The sequence below is a fragment of the Schistocerca serialis genome, chromosome 5 (assembly GCF_023864345.2).
Source record: "Schistocerca serialis cubense isolate TAMUIC-IGC-003099 chromosome 5, iqSchSeri2.2, whole genome shotgun sequence".
Taxonomy (NCBI): Eukaryota; Metazoa; Arthropoda; class Insecta; order Orthoptera; family Acrididae; genus Schistocerca; species Schistocerca serialis.
The window spans coordinates 72554289-72582231 of NC_064642.1; the positions used below are offsets into that span (position 1 = coordinate 72554289).

The following is a 27943-nucleotide window of genomic DNA, read 5'->3' on the forward strand; positions in this document are numbered from 1 at the left end:
GTAAGGATTTGTCACTCGGATTCACAGTTCATCTGCAGTTCATCCACTATCGTGCCCACAATTAATCAATGGTCGTTCATGATTAATGTCCTCACTTTCTGGATATTTTCGTCACTGATGCTGGTCGCCGTCGTCCGCTACAGGGATTATCAGAAACACTTTCGCGGCCTCCTTGAAAATGGGTTAACCACTCACTCACACACTTCACGGACAGTGCTTGATCCCCATAAACATGTACCAGCAATGCCTGGGTTTCTTTCCGTGTCCTGCCAAGCTTCAAACAAAACTTTAAATTGATCGTTTGCTCGTTCATTGTCCTGCTCTCACTTCAGAACCAATGCACTAAACAAGTACTTCATCCAACAGGTCTAACACTGAACATGCACGATGCTCAACTAAACTACCATGGGTGCACATTGTGAACACCAGCTGCTACGCAGGTGCAGTGTTGTGAGTCGCCAGTGTTGCTTGGTCGACTGTTCTGATTTCATTCACCGAACTTTATTGTCCGAGGTGTGTGTGTGTGTGTGTGTGTGTGTGTGTGTGTGTGTGTGTGTGTGTGTGTGTGCGCGCCCAGGATCTCCTCCCAAACCCCTCAACTGATGGTAACCAAATTTGGCACAACAGAAACAGCAGGTCTCATGAGCATCAGCGTGTGGGGTTTATAACCTCCTAGATCGATAAGGGAAAGAGAAGGAGATAAGGCAGAAAAAAAAGTGTTTTTTCCGCCCCTGGCATACAGACTGCCCTGAATGGCAGGCAAGTGTAGGAACAGTGTTGTCCTGCCATATCAACATGCTCTGCAGAGCAGCCCATGTCAGGGGCAAAAACCAGATTTCCGGGATCTGGCATGTAGGCTGCCCAGCTTGTTGTGTTGGAGTAGTATTGCCTGCTTTACTGACCTGCTTTGCATGGCGGTCTGTAGGTGAGGGGCAAATAAATGATTTAATGCGTAGCCTGCCCTGCATGACAGGTGTTCTGTAGTAGAAGTATTGACCTGCTTTATTGAACTGTATTGCAGGGGCTATATATGCCAATGAGTATGGCTAGAGACAAGTTTAGATAGACAGAGTGAAGAGGAGGAGGAGGAATGGGGGGGGGGGGGAGGGGGGGGGGAGGAGATGCATGTGCAGGTGGAGGGTGTAGAGGGGTAGTGAGCAGATGGAAAAAGAAGAGTGGCTGGAAAAAATGGACGAAGGGGGAGTGGGCGCAAAGGAGATGGGGGGGGGGGGGAGGGGAGGAGATACACAGATAGACATGGGAGGATGAGGGGTGGACACAGAGAGGGTAAAGTGGAGATGAGTTCAATATGTATGCTGAAAACATATGTGGGTGAAGCTAAGGGGAAAAGGGTAGTCAATAATCAATTAAAGGAAGTTGAAGTGCACATCTACCAGCCCAATGTAGTATACACACTACATCCTCAAGCCAGAATGTTAACTTTATAGTTCTGAAGTACTGTAGCCGATTCCACATGTCAAATAACACCAAATGCAGTGCTTGAAAAAATTGTTACCTGTGGCTGTAATCATATGTGTCACAGTGAACATAATAAGGGCAGTGACTAGAAACTAGCAGTGACTAGAAACTAGCTGTCATCCCAATACAGCCATCCAGATATAGGTTTCCCTCTGTTGCTCCTAAATTACTTCAGGCAAATAGTTAGAGTACATTTAACAATATGTTATATTTTGCCCATACTTCTATACTGCAAGCTTGTGGCTGTCTCTAATGACCTGATTATTCTGTTTTTTAACCATCCCTCAGATTACACGTTGATGTGGGCAAAGTACTATTATGCCCTAACCATTAACAGATAATTGAAGAATACCTGACCTAGCACCACGTGACTCATTTATTCTCCAAAGTCAAATCTGCATTAAAAGGAACAAGATTTCAATCCGCTGCAGCAGTGGAAGAAAAAAAGCGTCATGCGTCATCATAGAGCTCACAGAGGAAGACTTCCAGCACTGTTTCCATCAATGGAAAATTCACATGGAGCATTGTAGGGACAGAGGAGGGGAGTATATTGAGGGTGGCAATAATTAAATATATATGTTTTTGAAATAGACATTTTGCAGCATTTTGAACTGGAAATTTAATTATAATCACTTTGGATCTGGCTTAATCTTTAACCCTCAAGCAGGTGGGCTGATTTTTGTTATCACGAGCATATGCACAGTGTACGTTGTACACATGTAAACAATAACTGTATGTTACCAAGGTACCATGTATGAGAAAAATCACAGTTTAAAATTCTTTTACTTTAACAATGATAAAATAAACTTTATGAGCCAAATCTCTGTTTAATTAAACAATAAGAAAAGAAACTTTCATTATATCACTCTGTTACTGCATGCAACTGTTACCACATGATACTGAGTGATACTGAGCCACTTGAAGCGTTAAACCGCACAGCTGCATCAGATTCCAGCCAAAGGCTTATTCAATTACTAATTACCTCATAAACAACTGCCTCACTGTGGGATTGTGCTGTTAGCTCAGAATCTAGAGCATTTTGTTGCGTGGGCTGTAAATTTTTTCTCACCGAGCTCACTGTTTATTTTATATTACTGCAGCTTACTTATATGTATGACAACACAGCATATCACGTGTAAGCTGAAGCAATAATGAAGGAATAGGTATGGGCTCACAATTGTACAACAACAGTCGAGCTGAACAGTACAACTTTGTGTCTGGTTGGTGCACTGCTCAAGGTTTAAGTTAAATGATACCATGTCTCACTATAAGAGACAACACCGAATTTGAAAAGACTACAGACAACAGCAGGCATCATCAAAAACTAAGAACATTTTGTACACTGGAACAACGTTAACATTAGAAACCAAATTGAACCTTGTTAGTGATTCATAGATCATTGCAACAAGTTTTGTGGAGAAAAGGAAGAATAATGTAGAACAGTCTAGCTATGAAGGCCTATAAATGATGAAATTCTTGAATAAAAAGATATAATGATAGCCTACCAATAGTGCAAAAATTTTTTTTCCAGATGATTAACTGAAAGTTTTGGATTAAGTTTATAACAGAAGTGGCAGTGTAGTTTCAGCTCTGAGACTGCAGATGTGTGTGCAAGTTGCACTTGCATGAGTGTGTGTGTGCGCGCGTGTGTGACTACTGCTGGTGTTTGTGTGTCTACTGCTGACAAAGGCCTTAATGGCCGAAAGCTATGATTGTGTGAATCTTTTTACTGTGCTTATCGCGGCTCAGCATCTCCACTATATGGTGAGTAGCAACTTTCCTTCTCTTGTATTGTAGCAAAAGAATAATATCATATATAGAATCAAACTAACATATGTATTGTAATTAAAGTCAGAGGTATTGCCTCACAAAGCGCACTCAGATCCCAGCTATAGCAGGATTAACTTGATCCTGTGACAACTAGGTACTGCTACATTTTAGCTCACCTCTGCACAGCACGCATGGAAAATAGACGACAGACAATATTTCTTAGGCATGGTGGACAGTTGTTAATTTCACTGAATTTAGTGACAATAAGAAAGAGAAAAAGAGTAGAAAACACTTACAAAATGTTCAGTAAGTCAATGGTTTGCATCTAATGATCGGGAATTAACCCTTTTAGTGCCAAATACGATCTGATCGTGATCCAGATTTTTGGCGAAAAATGCCAGTAACGATCTGATCGTGATGCCTTTCTCATTCGCTAGGAAATACTGACAACTTTGCCTTCAAGCGCGGAAAAAATGAATGAGAAAGGCATCACGATCAGATCGTTACTGGCATTTTTCGCCGAAAATCTGGATCACGATCAGATCGTATTTGGCACTAAAAGGGTTAATACTGAGGGAAGTGGAATTCATGGATAAATGTGCTATTAGGCAGCACTTTCAGAATGCTACAAAGAAATATTAACTGTTGGGAAAACTACATGCCTTTTGTCAAGCAGGATTTGTGTTCCAGGTTAGCACAGAAGGACTAAGAAAGATTATTGCATCCAACAACTCTCGTTTTTAAAAAGTAACACATTAAATGAGCTACAACATGTGAATAACAAAACATAGTTGGAAAGAGAGCATATTCATGTGTGTTTTATGAGAAAGTGAAGCATCAAAACTCTAAAAGGATTTATTTAGAAAAGATACAAATTCATACACCGAAAACGAATGCTGGCACAGTGAAAGATCAATTGTTGAACACAAGTGCCAATCAGCATTAAACTGTTCTAAACATTTAGTGAGTGACAGTGCTCCACTTTTAATAAGACGAGTATATTCTCTCTCTCTCTCTCTAGGCATGTTTCAGATACCACTCTGGCTGTGATGCTAGTTTACCTTACTAGGTAAACTTTCCCCAACATCCTACTCAGTTTTGACACAATATCACTATTCAACAATACAATCAAGTTTTAATACAATTCTTATAGGTTGTTGAGTGCATCATATTGTAAAATTCTGAACTAACAACATTTCAGTCACTACTGTAAGTAGCCTTTATCAGGTTATGTAATACTAATGGAGTAATGCAAATTAAACCAATTTCTCTCCTTAACCAAAAAGGTGTAACAGTATGTAATAAAATTTTCCATATGACTGGATGTAAAGATAATGGTAGTTGATGCTTTTTATTGTTTTTCATTTGTGACAGGTTGTATTGGCTGACTGAGCATTTGCAAGTGAATTGCTTTTTGTGATGTGGTGGTGCTACTGCTACATCCAGTGGCTGTTATGATCGGTCACATAATTTTAAGCCTTCTGTGAGTTTACAGCCATAAATTCAGCGCAGCCTCACAAGCACTGTCTGTCCATACACTACCTACTTATAGCAGCCAAGAAGGCAGTGGAAGCTTGTTTGCTTTACCACGGTTTATGCTGGCAGGTTGCTCATCTATCTCAATCACCTCTTGTATCTTATTTAACTGACTGTCTAGCCAGCATGCAAGCCTCCTTGAACTATATATGTTTACCGCATTTGTTTTGCCACCACCAATTTTATTATGTAGCCAGAGACATTCGTGAAATTTGTGCTCTCCGCTGCACACCAACAGGCTGCACCGTCCCACTGATGTAGGCTAATTCACACACACAGCCGATATCACAAACTTTACATGTGTGCAGAAAAATCTATGGAAGAACAACCATGTCTCTATGTTCATTTCTACAATTAAAGAAAGTTTAATGCACTGTTGGCAAAAAAATGCTCCCCACACAATCGTTGACTTCCTGCATGTATAGAACAAGAATGAGGCACACCTGTTTAACTCATCTTTGTCGCTCATGTTCTTTATACACCACTAATACTTTCTTCACTGCCAACTATTAGATCTGAAACTGGTATGTAGTTTCTATCAGCCATCAAGTACATTAGTGAAAATGATAGACAGAGATGAGTGTGTGTTTGTCGGTGTGTCATCTTTGAAAGGCACTTAAAGCTTTATGTGCTATCAAATGCACAACTTCTTATGTCTGGGAATAACATAGTTAAGTGAACTGGACAAACAAACATTCTCAAAGATGGCAGTGTCTGTTCATAAGGAGCACATCGTATATGAAAGAACGTTGTCACACCTTAAGCTTACCAGGCACGAGAATAAAACAACTGTCATTGAGCTGTTTTTTACTTTTCATGTGTTTCAGAGCCTGTGCTCAATCTTCAGGGGATGGACAAATCGCATAATTTGTTCTTTCAGTTTAGTTTATTGCCACCATAGCCTATATGGTTTTTGATACGAGAGAAAAAATGAGTACTCATGTTTTTCTCCTGTATTATTAATTAAAAGTTAAGTAACAGGTACAACCTACAACCAATATACAAGCATGTGGAATGGGAAGCTCTCAGTCCACCCTTGGCTATAGTTCTACTTTTTATGAACACTAAAAAGTTACAAAATACTCTCAAAAAACAATAGATGCGTGTATCATAGTCAAGTTGGTTCATACTCTCAATTACAGGTAGCAGCACAATTGTGACGATGGCTTAAAGTTTCAAGCAACAATATTCCTTTTCAGAGTAAGATTTCCTCATTCTGTAGCTTACACGTTTCCTTACTATTTTCATTGTTACATTTTATTTTGATATTCATTAGACTTCTGTTTTCACACCTGATTAATTTCCGACAATGTGAGAACTCTCATTTGTTACTGTTTATGCAACCAGGTGGGCAACATTAGAAATACTGTTTAGTGTTATGTTAAGAAACTGGTTATCGGATATGGGAAAGCATTCAGGGCTGTGAGAAAAAAGGTAAATAAAATGTGCTGTATACAAAAAGACAGGAAACAGAGTTTTATATAATAAACAAGAACAGCAGCCAAGAACAGCAGACGTTATATGTTTAACTTAACAAATAAACTTAAACTGTGTAATCACTGGTATGGAATGTTCTTGTTACAATAAAATGAGGCAGAAATAGCAAATTAGAGTTGCGTGTGTGTATGTACAGTAAAACAATACAATCATTTTAATATTTGTGAATCTTATCATTTTCTGACTCTTTAAAAAAATGAGAATATTCATGGCTATTGCTTACAGCATAAACATCTTTACTTTTTTACGTGTAGCACTATCATCGGCAGTAACAACAGTTTCGTAACAAATTTCCACGAGATTTTTTCCTTATGGAAGAAAATTATAATAATTTCTGAGACTATGGTCTTCCAAGGTTTAATCTCTTACTCAACAACTACATGTGCTGCAACTGGAAATACCTATTTTATTCTTTACATTACAGCAAAATAAAAACTTCAGTGTGTGTGTGTGTGTGTGTGTGTGTGTGTGTGTGTGTGTGTGTGTGTGTGCGTGCGTGTGTGTGTGTGCGCGCACGCATGTGCACCACAACTGACATTAGCTAACAGATTGTTGTTATAGTGTTACTTAATTCAGTTTATTTAGTGTACAAATTCCAAAACAAAAAGAAAACTTAAAAATGACAACTTGCATACATGTAAGGTATTATATTCGTATTTACATTTCACATACCCTCCATCCATTTTCACAGTATACATACATTAGTAAACTACTTGACTGCCATGTGACAATGTTCCGTTTCATAACATGACTCGCATAACTGCACTTAAGGATGGATTCCAAAGAGGTGACAATATGAATATAACTATTTCACATCAGTTAATTCTCGTCATTTCACAGCTGACACTGTTAACTAACTGAAGAGCTGTTCTGTGGCTCTCTCCAGATCCCAGTTGTATGACGATAAGGCTACTCGTGCTTGATGATCTTCTATTCCCATATCCGTAAGCCGTCGTATTTTCAAGTCAAAATCTGAATTCCTGTGAGGACCTAGCAAAACAATAGATTAAAAATCAAAAGTTGTACAAAATGAAAATTTTCATAGACATATTTTGCACTGCATCTACCACCGCACCCAATTTTCAACTCTTCTTGAGTTTATGACTTCCTATTTAGCTATATGATCTTGCCAAACAGGATTAATTATTACATCAAACTTTAGAATTAAATTTTTAATAACTGTCCTAAATTATTCTCCTTGATCTTATCGAACAATATGTGCACTGGCTACACTTCACTTCAGATACTTAATTTGACTAATTTAACACAGTTTTTATAAAGCTCGGCACTTTGTGGAAACTGATATCATATTCAGAATATTTTTTATTCGTAGACACTGCACTTCCTGTACTACAATGACAATTAAGTTTGGATAATAAAACAAAAATACTGAATACCATAATCACGCATAGTAACTTGGCCATAATATTTAGTTAAACATGACATGAAGAAAAGTGAGACAAGATTTATGAAGCAGACAATATGAATATTAGATTTCCATAATTTTTGTGATATTGAAATATCTGCTGATATTCCACTAGTCCTTTCATTTTCTGTATTTATATCACTATTTCAATATTTGCATTTATAAGCCTAACAACATTTTGGTATAAATTATTAAATGCAACTTTTTCCAAAACCTTGGCCCTGTTCAAGCTGCAGTATTTTGCTTTGATACCATCTCTCTTTCAACCTGAACTACATTTCTTTTAGAGCTCTGGCTTTCAGCAGCATAGAGGTAGTGAAAATATGGGAAAATAATGGGATCTGCTGGATATTGCTTTAAGCAAATGAGTGTGTGTCGTAATATGCCACAAAAGCACCACTAATCATGTGCTGACCATGGTACACATGATGTAACCAGGTCAGTGGCAACACATCAGTCGCATCCCTTCCCAAATGATTACCCAAACATTACTTTAACACATTCCACAGCATGCTTCATCCAGGCAAGGGCTATTTGTATGGTTCAAAAACTAGCATCTTCACATCAGTGTTAGTAGCAGTCTCAAATGTTTACCTAATGTTCATGCCAATTTACTTTCCCAAATCACAAATGGCAAGGCTGAGCAAGGCACTTAGCCAAAAAACAACCTACCGAGCTTTGTATTAGTTCTGGTAATTCACTCCTATGACATAACTGTCAAAAAATATTTTGAAAATATAATTTAATTGGGCAAATAAAAGAAATCTACTCACCAAGTGATGGCAGGGAAAAAACACATAACTTTTAAGAAAATGTGCAAGCTTTTTGAGCCAGTCCTCCTCCTGGCAGAAGGGTTGAAGGCAAAGGAAGAGGAATGAAGTAAAAGGACTGGTGAGAATTGGGAAAATGGGGGAGAGCTACGGAAAAGTTATCCAGAACACCGGGTCATGGATACTTAACGGATGGAATGAGGAGGTAAGAACAATTGTTGGTGATTGCACTGGATGAGATTTAAAAACCTGAGAATTTAAAAGTTGAAAATAGGAGAATAAGCAAGACAGAGATCACTGACAAAACAGCATGCAAGAGCTGACACAAGCAGAAAGCTATGTGCATTATACATGGTAGAGGTGGGTGGGGGGGAATAGATCACAAAATAAAGATATGTAGAAAGCAAAAAGGGAGTGAAGAAAGTAATAGTTGCGGAGAAGAAATCCTGAGACCACAGAAATTAACGTAAATGAAGGCTAGTTGGGTGGCGAGAACCAAGCACATGTTGCAATGCCAGTTCCCACATGTGGAGTTCTGAGAGACTCTTGTCAGAGGGAAGAATCCAGATGGCAAGTATTATGAAACAGGCAGCATGGTCTCACCTGCCATTTTGTAGAGCAACAAGATAATGGGTGTTGGCAGTATACACCTTCTGTCTATGCCCATTCATCCTAACTGATAACTTGGTGATAGTCACAACATAGAACGCCAAACAGTGTTTATGTAACAGCTGGCACACAATGTGTCATTCCACAAGTGGCTCTCCCTTTGACAGTACATGTTTTTACCAGTTACAGTGCTGGTGCAGGTAGTGGTAGGAGGGTGCATAGTCAAGTCTTACAGTGGAGACAGACACACATGTAGGAGCCACAGGGTAGGGAAATGGATGCAGAAGGAACATAGGGTCTGACCAGGATATTGCAGATATTGGGGAGACAAAAACAGCTATTCTAGGCATTAAGTCCTTCTTCATACAGGATGGTTACGGGACCTTGGCTGTTCAGTATACAGTGTCAAATCAAAAACACCTTCAGCAGTCTATACTTCCAATTTTATTTTAGTTTTGCTACCAGTTTCCACACTATACAATCTTCAAGTCCCCTGAGTGACATGTAGGAAGAATCACACCTTTTGTACAATTATTTTTGAAAATGCCATTCCTTCGTTCATCAATTGCACAATCTGCAGTTGATGAACACAGGGACAGTGTTGTTAAAAAGAAATCTACAGATACCAGTGACTATATGCTGGCCCGTATTTTGATTGTAAAGAGGTGGGATTCTTCCCACACACCAATCAAGGGCCTCAAGATGGCATAGTGTAATGCTGAAACTGGCAACAAAAATAAAATAAAATTGGAAAAACAGACAGCTGAAAGTGTTTTTGATTTGACATTTTATTCTAGGTGTGGTGGGCAAAATGTCAGACAGAATGGACCTCATTTCAGGGCATGATTTTAGGAAGTCAAAGTAGCTGATAAATACGTTCCAGAATAGGATAGCACTGAACGACAAGAGGTATACTCCTCCTAAGTTGTTCTTTGGAAGGATCAGCAGTACCAGGATTGGATGTGATGGCCCGGGAAATCTGTTTTTAAACTAGACCGGTGGGTAAGTATGTCAATGAAGGCTGAAGTGGGAAGGTGATGTACCACTGTAGAGAGAATGCATCTAAACAAATACTTTTGTCTTGAATGCCAAGGCTGTATAAAAAGGAACGTCAGAGGTGTGTAGCTGACCCTGTATAGAGTCCATAAATTTTTCACATTTTAGCCTCACCATGAGTCCATATGGCAAGGATGTCATCAACGTGTGTAATCCAACATAGGGGCTGAACATTCTTCGATCCCAGACAAGCTATCTTCAAGCAATCTATGAAAAGGTTATTCAGAAGTATAAAATGGTTTAAGGTGAGCAGAAAAGATGTCATAGATTTGGAATCAGTCGGATGCTGCAGCAGACAGACAATGTACATGGGGGACGTTGGTATAGAGGGATATAGTGTCAATGGTGACAAGCAAGGTGAGAGGCAGGAGCAGGGGGCACACACAGAGTTCAGATGATTTAGGAAATGATCGGTATGTGTAATATAGGATGGGAGTCTCTGTACTATAGGATCCAGGTGTTGACCAAATAAGGCAGATATACATTCAGTGGGTGCTTTGAAGCCAGCAACAATGGGAAGACCAGGGCAATCGGGTTAAGATGTGAGTGTGTGGTATGCGTGGGGTAGGAAGTTCTATGGATTGAGGTGTTAGTCCTTATGAGGGAGCTGAGGTTTTAAAGATGGACCATAGGTCTTTTGTTTTCTGACCAGTCTATTGCCCCCACCCTCCCTCTCCTCAACACGTATAATGCACTTCTAATTTGGTTTCCACTCTTATGAAGTTGATTTTGTTCTTATGAATGATTCATTTTGTCATAGTGTTAACCCTTCCCTTTTGAAATGAAAGTGTCCCTTTTGAAATGAAAGAAAGAGTACCAGAATACTTGAAAACAATGCCACCTTAATTAAGCTTCTTTACAGGACTAAGGATGTATCTATTACTGAAATCATCTTCAGAACCATACAAACACTCATTCACACAGTCATCTGGATCTTAATTCTCATTAGGAACATCTGAATAATCATCATCAAAAACTTCTGAAAGTATTTCAGATTACATGTTGTTTTGTCAGTAATCTCTCCCTTAATTATTACGCTAACTTTCAGCTTTAAGTTCCCAGATTTTCAAATCTCACCTGGTGCAGTCCCCAGCAATTAGTCTTTCCTTTCCTTCTCGCCCCATCCATTGAGTCTCCCCTGACTCAGGGTCTTGGGTGACTTTCCCATAACTGTCCCCATTTCCTAACCTCACTAGTCCTTTTCCTTCTTCACATCTCTTCCTTCCCCTTCAATCCTTCTGCCTGGAGAAAGAGCCACTGGCTCCGAAAGCTCATACATTTTCTTAAAATTTGTGTGTTTTCTCCTGTTGCTGCTAGGTGAGTGGATTTTTTATCTACCCAGTTACATTACAATAAAATATTTTGGTCTTCTTAACAGTTTCCTTTCTAGCCTTAGATTGCACCTTAAGCCATCTCCAAAGCAATAGGACTATTTGGTATATCTAGACTCAAGTTGTAACACTTGCAAAATCTGAATATTTTTTTCCCCGCTGACTTTGAAAGCTTTCATGGAATCCAAGAAAGGATTTTGTGTCATGATCATTAGAGATGAAACACAAGCTCAGATTTGGGATAGGATGTGCATGGAAATCGCCCCAGTCCTTTTTGGAAGGAATCATCACAGCATTTGTCTTGACACATTCGAGATGGTGCTCAAGTCTCACTCGTGCACTTGCACAGTCAGTGTCTGAGGAAGACTCTGATGCTATTTCAAACGAATCATTCACAAGGAATCACCTTCATTGGTATTGCCAGAATCAGTTGAAAACACTGCCCCCTTATGCTTCTTTATAAGACTAATGATCATGGAATCATCTTCAGAACCATACAAGCATTCATTCACACAGTCATCTGGATCTTTATTCTCACTACAAACTTCTGAATAATCAAGTCAAAAACTTCTGAAAGTAATTCAGATTCATTCATTCAATCATATTTGATGCATTGACTATTGGTGTAAACACCTAAACAGACAAAGTAGTTAAAACACCTCACAGTAGAAAACATGAGTTACTTCAAGATCTGTCTGTAACGGATGGCCTGCAAAACATGAGTAAACTCAAGATCTATCTGCAGTGTGTTAAACAATTTAGGAAAACCACAGGAAACCTAAATCTGGATGGTTGGTCAGGGATTTGAACCACAGTCTTCCTGTATACAATTTCATTCTCTTACCATTACACCGCCTCACTCATTTATCATAATCCAGGCACCTGATCTAGCCCTAATACTGTTGCTCTTGTACCCATTCTCCTGTGCAATTGGCAAACTAGCTGGAAGTTTCAAAATTAAATTTCCAATATTGCTTAGTGATAGCTATCACTGCACTGTCAATTGACAAAACTGACCTGCATCAATTTTCATGTTAATTGTAGCACAACTGACCCCACCCCTGCCCCTCCCATACAAGAAGACACTGGAATCTCTGCTATGTTCAATTTTTGACAACTCCACACTTGACTATTTTAGCAGTATAAATTTTTAGTCAGATATCATGATAGACATATGTGGTCTGCCATAAGCACTATGGAACTTTATAGATACTTTAAGTGTTGATGGACAGAACAATTATACTGTTCCAAGGGCTGTTTCCAGTCATTCCTTAAATTAATAAGAACACACTTGCACTGATATTGACTGCAAACTGTATCTTTTAATCAAATAGAATGTGGGATCACACAATCCCTGACATGTAACATTTGCTTGTAATTTACAATAAAAAGCAGTACAGGTCACAATTTCAGCAACTGTTTTTGCTCTATACAACCATCATCAGACCACAGGCTCTGAGAAGTACATTTATGGTAACATTTTTCCTACCAGAAACCAACATAAATGTAACATAATTATGATATAAAACAGAACAACGTGTTTTCCACATTACATGAGGAACTAGTTAATGGAGCTGCTGTGTAGCATCTACTGTTGCCAGTCACACACTGTTAACTAGCTAGCAAAGGCGAGGTGTTATAAAGGAGAAGCCCTACCCACCATATCTCAAATGATATGTAGTACTAATGTTTAACATTAACAAATATTGTGTTTTTAAACAGAAAAAAGTCATAATGTACACAAAAACATGATGTAAAACTGCTTATAATCTACTATTACATTTAAAGACTTTAAAAGTTAAAAAGATTAAAAGATTAGATTAAAAACTGCCTTCTGGTGTGTACATGAATAAGCTACTCAAACAATGGAAACTCCACGTAACAATATCAACAATGTAGGAGAAAGACAGATTGCTACTTACCATAAAGAAGACATGTTAAGTTGCAGACAGGCACAATTAAAAGACACTTACATAAAGCTTCCACCCACAGCCTTCATCAGCAAAAGAGACACACACGTCATTCATATACACCAAGCACACCTCATGCACACAAGACCACCAACTCCAAGCACCTTGGGCTGGAATGAACTATTCAGAGATGGAGACACTGCCCATGTGTCTAGCACTGCAGCCAAGCACAGTGCAGTTCCTGATCTAAGTTCAAGGTTTGTAGAAAATAAACTAATACTAAATCACAGTAAGACTCGGTTTTCAGAGTTTCTAACACACAATGCAGCAAAACCTGATGTTTTAATTTAACATTAATGGGCCTATGATTAGTGAAACTGAACAGTTCAGATTTCTAGGTGTTCAGATAGATAGTAAACTGTCACGGAAAGCCAACATTCAGGATCTTGTTCAGAGACTTAATGCTGCCATTTTTACTATTCGAACGGTATCTGAAGTGAGTGCTCGTTCAACAAGAAAATTAGTCTACTTTGCTTATTTTCATTCGCTTATGTCGTATGGTATTATATTTTGGGGTACCTCTTTCCATTCTGAAAGGATATATTTGGTTCAGAAATGGGCGGTTCGGGCAATAAGTGGTGTAAGTTCATGAACCTCTTGTTGACCCCTGTTCACGAGCCTGGGTATTTTGACACTGGCCTTTCAAAATTATATATATACACACAAAATTCAAGCTTTCGCAACCAACGGTTGCTTCATCAGGAAAGAGGGACGGAGAGGGAAAGACGAAAGAATGTGGGTTTTAAGGGAGAGGGTAAGGAGTCATTCCAATCCCGGGAGCGGAAAGACTTACCTTAGGGGGAAAAAAGGACAGACACACACACACACACAAACACACACACACACACAATCACACACACACACACACACACACAATCACACACACACAATCACACACATCCATCCGCACATACACAGACACAAGCAGACATTTGTAAAGGCAAAGAGTTTGGGCAGAGATGTCAGTCGAAGCGGAAGTACAGAGGCAAAGATGTTGTTGAAAGACAGGTGAGGTATGAGCGGCGGCAACTTGAAATTAGCGGAGGTTGAGGCCTGGCGGGTAACGAGAAGAGAGGATATACTGAAGGGCAAGTTCCCATCTCCGGAGTTCTGACAGGTTGGTGTTAGTGGGAAGTATCCAGATAACCCGGATGGTGTAACACTGTGCCAAGATGTGCTGGCCGTGCACCAAGGCATGTTTAGCCACAGGGTGATCCTCATTACCAACAAACACTGTCTGCCTGTGTCCATTCATGCGAATGGACAGTTTGTTGCTGGTCATTCCCACATAGAAAGCTTCACAGTGTAGGCAGGTCAGCTGGTAAATCACGTGGGTGCTTTCACACGTGGCTCTGCCTTTGATCGTGTACACCTTCCGGGTTATAAGACAGGAGTAGGTGGTGGTGGGAGGGTGCATGGGACAGGTTTTACACCGGGGGCAGTTACAAGGGTAGGAGCCAGAAGGTAGGGAAGGTGGTTTGGGGATTTCATAGGGATGAACTAAGAGGTTACGAAGGTTAGGTGGACGGCGGAAAGACACTCTTGGTGGAGTGGGGAGGATTTCATGAAGGATGGATCTCATTTCACGGCAGGATTTGAGGAAGACGTATCCCTGCTGGAGAGCCACATTCAGAGAGTGAGCCAGTCCCGGAAAGTATCCTGTCACAAGTGGGGCACTTTTGGGGTTCTTCTGTGGGAGGTTCTGGGTTTGAGGGGATGATGAAGTGGCTCTGGTTATTTGCTTCTGTACCAGGTCGGGAGGGTAGTTGCGGGATCCGAAAGCTGTTTTCAGGTTGTTGGTGTAATGGTTCAGGGATTCCGGACTGGAGCAGATTCGTTTGCCACGAAGACCTAGGCTGTAGGGAACAGACCGTTTGATGTGGAATGGGTGGCAGCTGTCATAATGGAGGTACTGTTGCTTGTTGGTGGGTTTGATGTGGACGGTCGTGTGAAGCTGGCCATTGGACAGATGGAGGTCAACGTCAAGGAAAGTGGCATGGGATTTGGAGTAGGACCAGGTGAATCTGATGGAACCAAAGGAGTTGAGGTTGGAGAGGAAATTCTGGAGTTCTTCTTCACTGTGAGTCCAGATCATGAAGATGTCATCAATAGATCTGTACCAAACTTTGGGTTGGCAGGCCTGGGTAACCAAGAAAGCTTCCTCTAAGCGACCCATGAATAGGTTGGCGTACAAGAGGGCCATCCTGGTACCCATGGCTGTTCCCTTTAATTGTTGGTATGTCTGGCCTTCAAAAGTGAAGAGATTGTGGGTCAGGATGAAGCTGGCTAAGGTAATAAGGAAAGAGGTTTTAGGTAGGGTGGCAGGTGATCGGCGTGAAAGGAAGTGCTCTATCGCAGCGAGGCCCTGGACGTGCGGAATATTTGTGTGTAAGGAAGTGGCCTCAATGGTTACAAGGATGGTTTCCGGGGGTAACAGATTGGGTAAGGATTCCAGGCGTTTGAGAAAGTGGTTGGTGTCTTCGATGAAGGATGGGAGACTGCATGTAATGGGTCGAAGGTGTTGATCTATGTAGGCAGAGATACGTTCTGTGGGGGCTTGGTAACCAGCTACAATGGGGCGGCCGGGATGATTGGGTTTGTGAATTTTAGGAAGAAGGTAGAAGGTAGGGGTGCGGGGTGTCAGTGGGGTCAGGAGGTTGATGGAGTCAGGTGAAAGGTTTTGTAGGGGGCCTAAGGTTCTGAGGATTCCTTGAAGCTCTGCCTAGACATCAGGAATGGGGTTACCTTGGCAAACTTTGTATGTGGTGTTGTCTGAAAGCTGACGCAGTCCCTCAGCCACATACTCCCGACGATCAAGTACCAAGGTCGTGGAACCCTTGTCCGCCGGAAGAATGACGACGGATCGGTCAGCCTTCAGATCACGGATAGCCTGGGCTTCAGCAGTGGTGATGTTTGGAGTAGGATTAAGGTTTTTTAAGATGGATTGAGAAGCAAGGCTGGAAATCAGAAATTCCTGGAAGGTTTGGAGAGGGTGATTTTGAGGAAGAGGACGTGGGTCCCACTGTGACGGAGGACGGAACTGTTCCAGGTAGTGTTCAATTTGGATAGTGTCATGTGCAATGCAGTACGCGTCTCCCTTTAAATTCAGTATAATGAAGTTGACTAGACATATCCTGCATACTTGCATAGACAGACACTCTACTAATTAAAACATGTCAAACAATTTAATAACATCTTACAATAAAACCTGATAACAATTCAAACAAAATGTTGCCATCTGTCATGTATTTAAAAGAACTATTAGGTAGTGTTGCAATTGGTGTAGTACTAGCATGAAAAGCCCAGTTCTCTTGAGCAATAATTATGTTAAACAGGACCCACATGGTCAGACAAGATAGCCTTTATGAAGATACACATAAGCTCATGTTGTCACCACAGTAGTAGCTTCTCTTGCTGGCGAGCCAGTGTAACCATGTACAAAGCCCAGTACTTGGCATTGGAGAAGACTGCCACTGCATTGTCTAATCACAGCCTGTTTTACAGGAAGTACCTACCCACTGACATACCAACTTGAAGATAACATGTTTTGGTGTGTGAAGAAGTCTGTAACTGTCTGCCGTACATCATCAACTAACAGGAATCATTGCCCCTTCAAGGGGTTTTTTATTTTATTTTATTTTAATGTAAGAGAGAGAGAGAGAGAGAGAGAGAGAGAGAGAGAGAGAGAGAGAGAGATGAATGTCTACCGGTATTTGACTTTCGAAAGCCAAGAAAAGGACAACACATAGGTCTTGTTTAGACCCATTTGGTAATAACTTCATCATAGTTCACATTTTAGCACATATTGCATATATGTTTGACAGACAGAATGCCACACTAATCCCTTGCCTACATGCCAGTGCTTCTGTACCCACAACAGAGTCATGCTGTGTTGCATATACACTGCAGCAAATCCCTCAATGGAAACTTTTTGATCCCCCCCCCCCCCCTTATATGATAAAAGAAAAGTGATTATAATGAATCATACCATACAAATATAATAGTTTCATAACAATTCCAAAAGTTATACTATTTGCTCTAATCTATTCCTTATAAATTTAATAAAATAGCATCTCATTATAAAACCACATTATTATGTGCACACATTGACACAAAAAATTGGTTAAAACTATGTTGCTTTCAGTGTGTCATACTATTTACATTAAAAAATTTTCAAAACGTAAAATACACATGATATTTGTTAATTTTAATCATTTATATTACTGATCACATGAGGAACAGTGGGCAGATCTTCCCCTTTGTAACGTCTAGCCTTTGTTAGCTAGTTAGCAGTGTGCAACAGGCAGAAGTAGGTGCAACACACCAGCTCCATGAACTGGCTCCTCATGTCATTCGGGTAACACATCATTCTATTTTCTATCATAATTATGTTGTTTTTATGTTGATTTTTAGGTGGAAAAGTTTTGTTATACACGAGTCATTATACAAGGTGTCCCATTTATCTTGTCCATCCCAAAAATCTGTTTGACCAGATGCAAATTACAAAATGTTTCAAGCAAATGTTCTTTAGCTGTCAGGGGGACATCAATCAGCATGATTGCCTTCACTGTAGCTTTGTTTTTTTACAAAGATATGAACACTGGTAAGACTTTTTTAAATGGCACCCTGTATTTTTTATTTGGTAATTCATTTCCTCTTCTAAAGACCTATTCAAAAATGTATCACAGTGTACCATTCACTGAAACACAACATTATTAATTACATAACACAACACTGACTTTGAGCCCGGGATCACAAACTCGTCCACTTGCTGGAGTTGTCAGAAAACAAATGAAATCCAAGTAAAAACATAACAGAAAATTGACTTTGACTCTCCTGCACCATTGTCCAGGAGTAGAACATTCAACAGTGTTTAAAGTGGTGACCCTGGACACCAATACACTGGTGCACTCGTTGAATGAAAGAATTATTTACTGCTTCCAGTGCCGCCTGCTGATGAGAATTACAAGCAAGCATGATACATTCCTGCATGTCCTCTGGAGTTGTTGGAATATCATGATAGACCATGTCTTTAATGCATTCCCAAAGAAAGAAGTCCACAGGATTTAAATCCGGAGACCTAGCAGGCCAAGTAACTGTTCCTCCTCTAACAATCATCTGGTAGGATACCTTCGATTCAGAACATGACGTGCACGCAAGGCATTATATGCTGGACATCCACTGTGTTGAAACCACATAAGCAGTCTGGTTCTTCACAGCACTTCATTAAGAGGAGGAGGAAGAATTCATCCATGCCGTTTAGACTACCATTGACGAAATAAGGGCCAATAATTGTGGTACCAAGCATCCCACACCAGACGTTAACTCTCCATTGACACTGTTGTTTCACCTGTCTAAGCCATTGTGGGTTGTTGCTGGACTAATAATGCATGTTCCTTGTATTTACCTGTCCTTTATTTGAGAAGGAACATTCATCGGCAAATAGAACATTGGAGAAGTAGTTTGGGTTGGTGAGGATTTGCTGCTGTGTTCACTGACAGAACTGTACATGATTCTGGAAATCATTCCCATGGTATTATTGATGTACGTGTACATGGTAAGGATGGAACTGGTGATGTGTAACAATAAATGTACATTGGTCTTAGGAATGCCAATCTCGTGTTCAAGCTGTCATGTGTTCACATGTAGATTCATAGCAACGGAAGCGAGAACAGTAATTTTGGCAGCTTCATCTGTGCGAGTGCTATGACAATTGCGCTGTCGTGGGTTGAAACTTCCCGTTTCCTGAGACGTCGCAGCAAGACGAGAAAACAACCGTCGGGAAGGTGGCTTCTTGTCAGGATATAGCTGTCTGTACAATTCTGGTGCCTGCGTAGCATTTCGTCTACCTTCAACAACAACAATTAAAGAAACGTTATGTCAATGCAATTTGTAGGAAGGGCAGCCTTTACTGTATGCCTACTCTACACAACAGTATTTAAAAGGATTAAACTACTGTACTAAATGTACCCGTATGTAAGAAAACAGTACTGCAATTACTGTTCTGATAAATTACATTCCCCATAGATGAGTAGCATTTCTACCTTCTCTTCGTTGGTGTACATTCTACTCACACAACTCTTCAACTGACGATGGTTGACAGAATGACGGATGTGCATTCTACTTACGTTTACATTTGTCCTCTGTCAGCATCAGCATGTGGATGTGTTCCATTACCCCAAGTATCTGCACTTAGCGCTGGGAGCATTAATGTCAGTGTTGTGTTATGCAATTAATAACGTTGTGTTTCAGTGAATGGTACACTGTGATACATTTTCGAATAGGTCTTTAAGAGAGGAAATGAATTACCAACAAAAAAATACAGGGTGCCATTTAAAAAAGGCATACCATTGTTCATATCTCTGTAAAAAAACAAAGCTACAACGAAGGCAATCATGCTGATTGATGTCCCCCTGATGGTTAAAGAACATTTGCTTGAAACATTTTGTAATCTGCATGTGGACAAACAGTTATTTAGGGTGATGAAGATAAATGGGTCACCCTGTATATGTTGTACATTTCAGAGTCTCTGGAATGAAGGTCATACAGATCAAAGCCAGTTCTGAAATTAAAAATAATTAATTTATTGGGAACTGGACTGCTTTTTATTATACATATTAAGCATGATAGCGTGTTCCTAAATAAGAGAAAAAATATATTAACTTACTTATACGTACAAGAAATTCGCAGTAATGTACCAACGAAATGAAGCAGTATGTGTAAAATTCCCTCAAGTACAAGCTACAAGAGATTATTGTGTAAACAATATATTGCCAAGCTAATAAAGAAAGCCAGTTTCACTGCCTTTACACTCAGAAGGATCTGTCCTTTTGTTGAACTGCAGCTTAAAATGTTAGACTAATTTGTAAGCTTCCACATAGTAGTGCCTCAGCAATAATTCCTGGTATACTGTACGTAAAAATCAATTAGTATACATAATTTTAAATGTGAACATTGATAACACAGTGAAAGGTTCGTAGCCTACCTCTCAGTGGCCCCTCTCAGAACTCATAAAATCTTACTGTTGATTTCCAATATGTACACTTTTTAGTGGCACATAGGGCTAAAATTTAGGTCCATCTAGGCTGTACTATAGCACAACACTAAATATAAAAATCAGCAAGCCAAACTGGCCATGGTAGCAGCATAGTTTCATTTACACCCGAAAAGCAGGGGTTGGGGGGGGGGGGGGGGTAGCAATAAAGGATATAATCCAGTACTCTTACAAGTGGAGTCCTGGAACACACTACACACCTTTAAATGTCCCTGAATGAAGTGCTCATTAAGAACAAGAACAGAAACAGAAAGTATAAGGGGCATTCAAAAAGAAACGAGCCAGAGGCATAATTACAGAAACAAGTACCTGTATGTTAGATGTATTGACCCTGGCTGTTGAGACACTTGTCCCACTGTGACACAAGGCAGTGAATGGCTGTCTCATAAAATTCCTGGGGCTACAGTGTGAAGCAGTTCCGCATGTACAGCTGGACATCATTGTCCAGAGGAGATCAGGAAAGGTTATGCTGACATTGTTCTTTGACCAAGATAGCCTCCTTCTGATTCACTTCCTGCAGCTAGGGACAACAGCGAATGCCTAGCATTACTCACAAACCTTGACCACCCTTCACCAAGCGATCATGTCAAAACGACTAGGCAATCTCGCCGGTGGGGTCATTCTGTTCCACGACAATGCAAAGCCTCATATGGCCAACACAGTTGTGGCAGTCCTGCAAAAATTCAAATGGGAGGTTCTCTGCCACCCTCCATACAGTTCAGATCTCTCTCCCCATGATTATGCCATTTTTGGTCCCCTTAAAAAGGCTCTGAGGGGGCAAACAATTCACCTCAGACAATGACATCCAGCTGTAAGTGCGGAACTGGTTCACATCGCAGCCCCGGGACTTTTATGAGACAGCCATTCACCACTTTGTGTCACAGAGGGACAAGTGTCTCAAGAGCCAGGGTCAATACTTATAACATACAGGTACTGGTTTCTGTAACTATGACTCCGGCTCGTTTCTTTTTGAACACCCCTTATACAATATTTCCCACATTAGCTGCTAATGACATTTTGCTGACAGTATCCATCAAGCTATCTTCCCTGGTGATACTGTTATTTCCACAGCTGAGACTGTTGGTTCATTGTCTGCTGTTTCAGTAACGGATGATGAAGCAGACTCTTTGTTTGAATATGTGTAGACTGATTTTGTTGTATTTTGAGTTTCCTCAGTCATCTAAGTCACGGCCAGTAGTCATCACACATATTTTTGGCATAATGAACAGCCTTTCAAGTCTTTTACTGTCACAACATTAAATACTAATGTCATGGCAGTAAGTGTAAACTGAACATGTGGGTTAGTCATTAGTGTTGTTGGCTAGCAACACTGAGGTCCTGGTTTTAATCCACACTGACATCTACAATTTTTTCCAATGGAAAGGTCTGGATGGAGGTCCATTCAGTCTTATGAGGCCAAGTGAAAAGCTACCTGAATAAAAGCTGTGAAATGGGTGTGCAAGTCACCAAAGTAATGTTATATCAAAACACTTGCACCAGGTAATGTGACACAAAAAGTTTATTTATGAGCAGCACCATCAACAGCTGTTAATTTTTTGCATTAAGAGAGTGAGCAGCTGTCTGTTTACAACTACGGAATTCATTCTTTGAATGACTTCAGACTAATTCTATAGTATTTAGGATTTGATAGTGTGGTGGCATTAGGCAGGGAACAATTCTGTTGCAAGATTTTGCCGGTGGAATAAAGAAGAGGGTGGTACCCCTTACTTAATGCCAAAAGTTCCCCTTTCCTTCTCTCTATGCATTTTTAACTTTTTTCCTGTTGATTTCTACATGACAGTCACAGTAAAGAGCATGAAACGGAAGTCTGTGCTGCAAATAACGAAATGTTTCCTTGGCACTGACATTTGACAATAACTGTTGGACAATGTCACTTTTCAACATTTATTCACAGTATAGTGTATTTGAAAAATAAAAGACTCATTTATTCAGCAATCTTTCAAAATCAAACCCCACAGATGGAACACTTTTTTCTCATATTTTCTTTGCTAGCCTGTTAGCCCAGATCTACTCAACAAAAGGTGTGAAATTTTTGTAAAGACAGTTTTCTTTGTATTGTTCATAACATAACCGAAATTGCTGTCTAATAATTTACGTATCTATATCATCAATGGAATATTTATTGAGTACATTTTACTTGTTCTGATTTGGACCAGATACCTGAATCCTGCTACACTCAGCTGACACTTTCACTCTTAATAAACAAACATAGTTTGTTACCTTGCCTGGTATAAGCCTTTTGACATAATGCTACTTTGGTGACTTGCATGTCCATTTGGCTGCATTTATAGTCAAGTAGCTTTTCAGTTGGGCTCATAAAGCTGAGTGGATCTCCTTTCACACCTCTCCCCCAGGAAAAAACGGAAATAGTCAATGGGAATCGATTCTGGAACCTTGGCATTACTAGGCAAAAAAGTTAACCGCTAGATCACATAGTCAACTTGCCTTTACTCCTGTGATATTAGCTTTTACTGTTGTGGTATTAGAAGATATGAAAGACTATGTACCACGGCAAAAATGTGGGTGACTACAGGAAAAGACATACTTTGACAGTCATAGAAACAGAATATAAAAATATAAATCAGCATAGTCTCTCTCCTTCCATAATTTGCACACAAATGACTAACTTACCTTTTGTTTGCCAACATTTGCTTGCACTTTCTCTTGCCTAGCATGCCTCTCTCGTTTTCAACATTATTATGACGTTAACAGCAATTTGTTGCGGCTTCCCAGGAGGTATTTTCCGCAATCACTTTTCACACTTCCATTGCAAGCTAACAACGCACACTACTTTGAATTGGAACTTGACTGTACCTTGTCATGTGACCAAATTAGGTCCTCCTACAGCCGGGTAATAGTTTGAATCATGCTATAAAGTTCGTATTGTATTCTGTGTACCGGTGAACAAGTTCCTTACCTACACATGGCAGGAAACTGGAAATTATTAGTAATTAAAAATAGCACAATAATTTATCAGCTGTTCTAAAACCAACATGTTTTCTTGGAATGTAAATTTACCCTAGTATTGATGAGAATAGGGAACTAAGCCCCTATTCCTATATTCATGTGAAGTACAGAGTGGTAGACAAACAAAATTTACAAGTAGAATCAGAAAAACAATTATTACTGTTCCACCAGAGTGCCATTTTTGTTTACAGCACATCTGCTAACGTATTTCTTTGATGTATTGTAGAGCTCAATTCATCGAGAAAACCATGGAACAACAACATGTGAGAGAATCAACTATGGAACTAACCATCAACACTAAACAATGGCAACCTGAAACATATTCAGCTTGGCTCAGAAATGGTATTGATATTTTTTAGTGAAATTTTATTTTTTGTTAACTTGGTACATATTCAGCAATATCTTGAGTATCTGCAGAATAGTTTTATTTATATGGCTCATAAATGTGTGTTGTTAAAAATCAATAAATTGGAATACAATGTAATTGCAAAATTATTTGTTATCATCATTTATAAACTACATAAATTTGCCCATATTTTTAAAAGTTTACAGCCAAGACCGGAAAAAATAATTTTACTTTTTGGAAAATTTTTGTGTTTTTTTTTCCCCAATTTCAATGTTATTATCTGATGGCTTATTTTTCAATTATATTCTTTATGTTGGTTGTGTTCCATTACTTTTCGTTATTATAATTCGTAGAGTTAGAAATCTGGAGAAAATGCTGTCTATGTGTTTACATAAGGCTTAACATGATATCCTCAAAAACAGCTTTCAAATACAATAACTACTACATCCTCTTTCCTTATACACAGAATGTGGATGGCATCTGCTACCTACTTTATGTGGTTGCACTGAAATTGTGAATAATACACTGAAAAACGCAACACCAAAAAATTATTAATGTAGAGTAATGACATTTCAGGAAACATTTGTCTAGGTAACATACTTAAGTAATTAACATTGGAAAATCACAGGTTAATGTAAGCACGAGATAAATCATTACAAATGTGAAATGCTGGTGTAACTGCCACAATATTGAATGCAAGAATATAAATGTGCATAAACTGTGCTGTACAGGTACCAGATGTCAGATGTCAGTTGTCAGATCTTGGGATGGAGTTTCATGCCTGGTGCAGTTGGTTAGTCAGTGAAGGGATGATGAATGCTGTTTGAGAATGACGCTGTAGTTGTCATCTGTTGATGTCCCATATGTCCTCGATTGGTGACAAATCTACTGATCAAACAGGTTACGGCAACATGTCGGCACTCTCAGAACGTGTCGGATTACAATTGCGGTATGTGGGCAAGTATTATTCTGTTGGAAAACACACCCTGGAATGCTGTTCATGAATAGCAGCACAACAGGTCGAATTACCAGACTGTACAAATTTGCAGTCAGGGTGTGTGGGATAACCACAAAGTGCTCCAGCTGTTATAAGAAATTGGACCCCAGACCATAACCCCAGGTGTAGGTTGAGTGTGTTGTACAGGATGGCAGCCAGTCAAGAAATGTTTTAGGGAATTGGTTTAAGAAATTTATTTCAAAGTTTTCTCCCAGAGTAATTCACACCGTGTCTACGTGACACAAGTCGTTTGTCTTTCAAAACTGAGGCAGTTCTGTACAGTTAAAGCTGCCGAAAGGAGACACCCCGAGCCCTCTGCTGAAACTGCTAGCGAATTCACGCCAATAGCGTGCGCGGGATACCAATCACACGTGCGGACGCCGGAGCGTCCTGCGGTGCAGAACACACTCGCTTCTCTCTCTCGGAATCCAGACATCGAGGAGCACAGACGTCTTCTCGGAAGGCAGAGCCTCTGGCTCTGCTATTCGCAACTGGCCACCGACATAAGTCAAAATGAACCGTTTCCCATTTCATTTAATTGTTCAACCTCCTAGACTGGCCTAAACCTGCTAACTTCCGACCACAGGTGTGCCTTTTGTACTCCATATATTGAAATACATCCTCTCTATTGTACTTAATTCCCCGTTTCAACATTTAACGGCAGCCCCGGATGCCCACTCTCTAATCCTAACTGCTCGACCTACTGCATCCTGTCGTCACGAGGCGTACGTAACAACCGCCTCCCCCCCCCCCTTTCCCCAACCTCGCATACATTTACAATTGGTGTCAGAAGTGCCCGTACATTCTACAGTGCGTACCACGCAGACAGGTCGGTTGCAGGCCTCCAACTAGTCTCCTCCTAACGGCCATCAATGGCGCTGAGGCAGAACCGGCTTTCATCAGAAAACACAACAGTCCTCCAATAAGCTCTCACTTGACACAACTGAAGTCACAAGTAGCAGTGGTTTGGGGGTCAGTGGAATGCAAACTACAGGACATCTGGCTCGGAGCTGTCCTTGAAGTAACTGATTTGCAACAGTTTGCTGTGTCACTATTATACCAACGACTGCTCAGATTGGTGATGCAAATGCAGTACAATGTGCCAGAGCCACACGACAACCACGACGGTCTTCACTCTCTGTAGTGCTACACGGTCATCCCGAGCCCGGTCTTCTGATGTCTGTACATTCTCGTGACCACTGCTGCCAGCAATCACACGTGGTGGCTACATTCCTGCCACGTCTTTATACAATATCTCAGAAGGAACACCCGGCTTCTCGTAGCCGTATTGTGCAACCTCATTTGAACTCAGTGAGGTGTTGAAAGTGGCATCTTTGTTGCCCTAATAGCATTCTTGGCTGACATCAACTCACCACGTCCTATCTCAAAGGTGTCTAACACTCACAACAGTTGCAGTGTGAATTTGAAGTAAATCTGATTTGCATTCTCATAGTGGTGCTACTAGCACCATTCTCATCCAACTGGTATGAAATTTTAATGGACATCATCTTTCAAATGTAGAAATAAGCTTACCAACTTTCATTTATGTAGCATCCTTCTCAGTGACGGGATTTTTCCCCCCGTCAATGTTTGTGTATATTAGCAAGTAATACACTTCAGGCCAGACTGACATTTGTTCCGTGCTACCTTCGAGTTGGAGCAATTTTAACGGTCAGAAGTGTAATTTATTTTCATTATTGGAAAAGAGAACCTTAAACCTTATTAAATTTACTAAATTAAAGAACAAATAATGCACCAATCACACACTGTTTAAAGTCATATACAGTGGATGTTCCTGAGACATACTGGGTCTCACCTTTATTTATTCAAATGATGTAGGCTGAAGCAATGAATTAAAATTTGGACCAGCACCAAGATTTGAACCCAAGTCTCCTGCTTACTAGGCAGAGGCGATAACTGATGCACCACACTGGCACTTTGGCTACCACAGCTGCACAGATTATGCTAGTATATCTCCTTCCCCGAAACAAAGTCGAATTCGTGCCTCGGCCCATAGCTATTCCCCTTTTTAAACTTGCATCAGTATTGCAGAGGTTCTCCAATATTGAAATAGCACCTTAGCAATGAGAAAAATGGAGTTATCCTGTCTGTACCTCAGGCGTAGCTGGTATACACAGTGCTAGCGTGACTCAGCGGTTAGCACATCAGTCTAATAAACAGGAGATCTGGATTTGAATCCCGGCACCGGTGCTAATTTTAATTCTTTTCTTTGGCCTATATAACTGATGTTTAAAGTATTTCAAAAGAAAATATTGTCACAGATCCCAAGTTTCAGTCTAAAACATAATGCCGTCTAATTGTCAACACTGTGTTACCATATAAAAATGCTGCTCGGACTCTAAACTTTGCCTGTCATTAAATTTGGAACGGATTTGTATACCTTCAGAATATCTAGATTGCAGAGACCTGCCATACTAGAGATACCGCAAGTTCTTTGCCGTGTCATCATTAAAAGAGCTCATCATTATCATCATAAGGGTGAAATGACAACCTTGGTCTGTGAACACGGACTAGTATCAATCTGTGGTCATTAGAGTTGGCAACATTCTTTCACCTCTGCCTGAAGTCTTTGTCTTAAAGTTTCTGAAAAGTTTGCTAGTTTCTAGCTGGTGTGCCATATGTGAGCTTTTTCATATTCATACCTGCATGCTACAAAATTATCGAGTTTTACTGGTGCATCACATTAAAGATCTCTCCAAAAGATGCCATTTTTGCTATGATTTGTTGTACAAAAGCACTGGGAAATATGATGACAGACAAAACTGTTACCAACTGACACCATACTATGTACTAATTTTTTTTTAACTGGAAATGAACAGTCATTTTAAGGTTATAATTGGGTCTCAAGCCTTTAGGAAAAATTCAAGATCCGACTCCAACATTAATTAATCATCAGTTACTAAAATTAGTAAACTGCTGCCTTCACATTTACAAAATTTCTACACAGCAATGGGTAAAATGACAAACTTCATGACATTTTGTAAAAACTGCTGATTTCATGTTATTTGCCACATTACCATTTATTTAGAATTTTCCTGTCCCTATTTTTAAGACGTCTGCTCCTTCATTTTCAACAGTTACGAAGTGGCCAGC

The 27943-nt window shown here is 40.0% G+C and overlaps 1 protein-coding gene across 2 annotated transcripts in view; it reads right to left on the bottom strand.

Moving 5' to 3' along the window:
• Positions 1 to 6740: 6740 nt before the first annotated feature.
• LOC126481028 (ubiquitin-conjugating enzyme E2-22 kDa) overlaps positions 6741 to 27943 on the bottom strand; it is a 116068-nt gene continuing 94865 nt past the window's right edge. For both annotated transcript variants that reach the window (XM_050104494.1, XM_050104495.1), the window contains one exon: positions 6741 to 7272. In XM_050104494.1, coding sequence (XP_049960451.1) covers positions 7136 to 7272 — 137 coding nt within the window. In that variant the 3' untranslated portion in view covers positions 6741 to 7135. The remainder of the gene's footprint in view (positions 7273 to 27943) is intronic.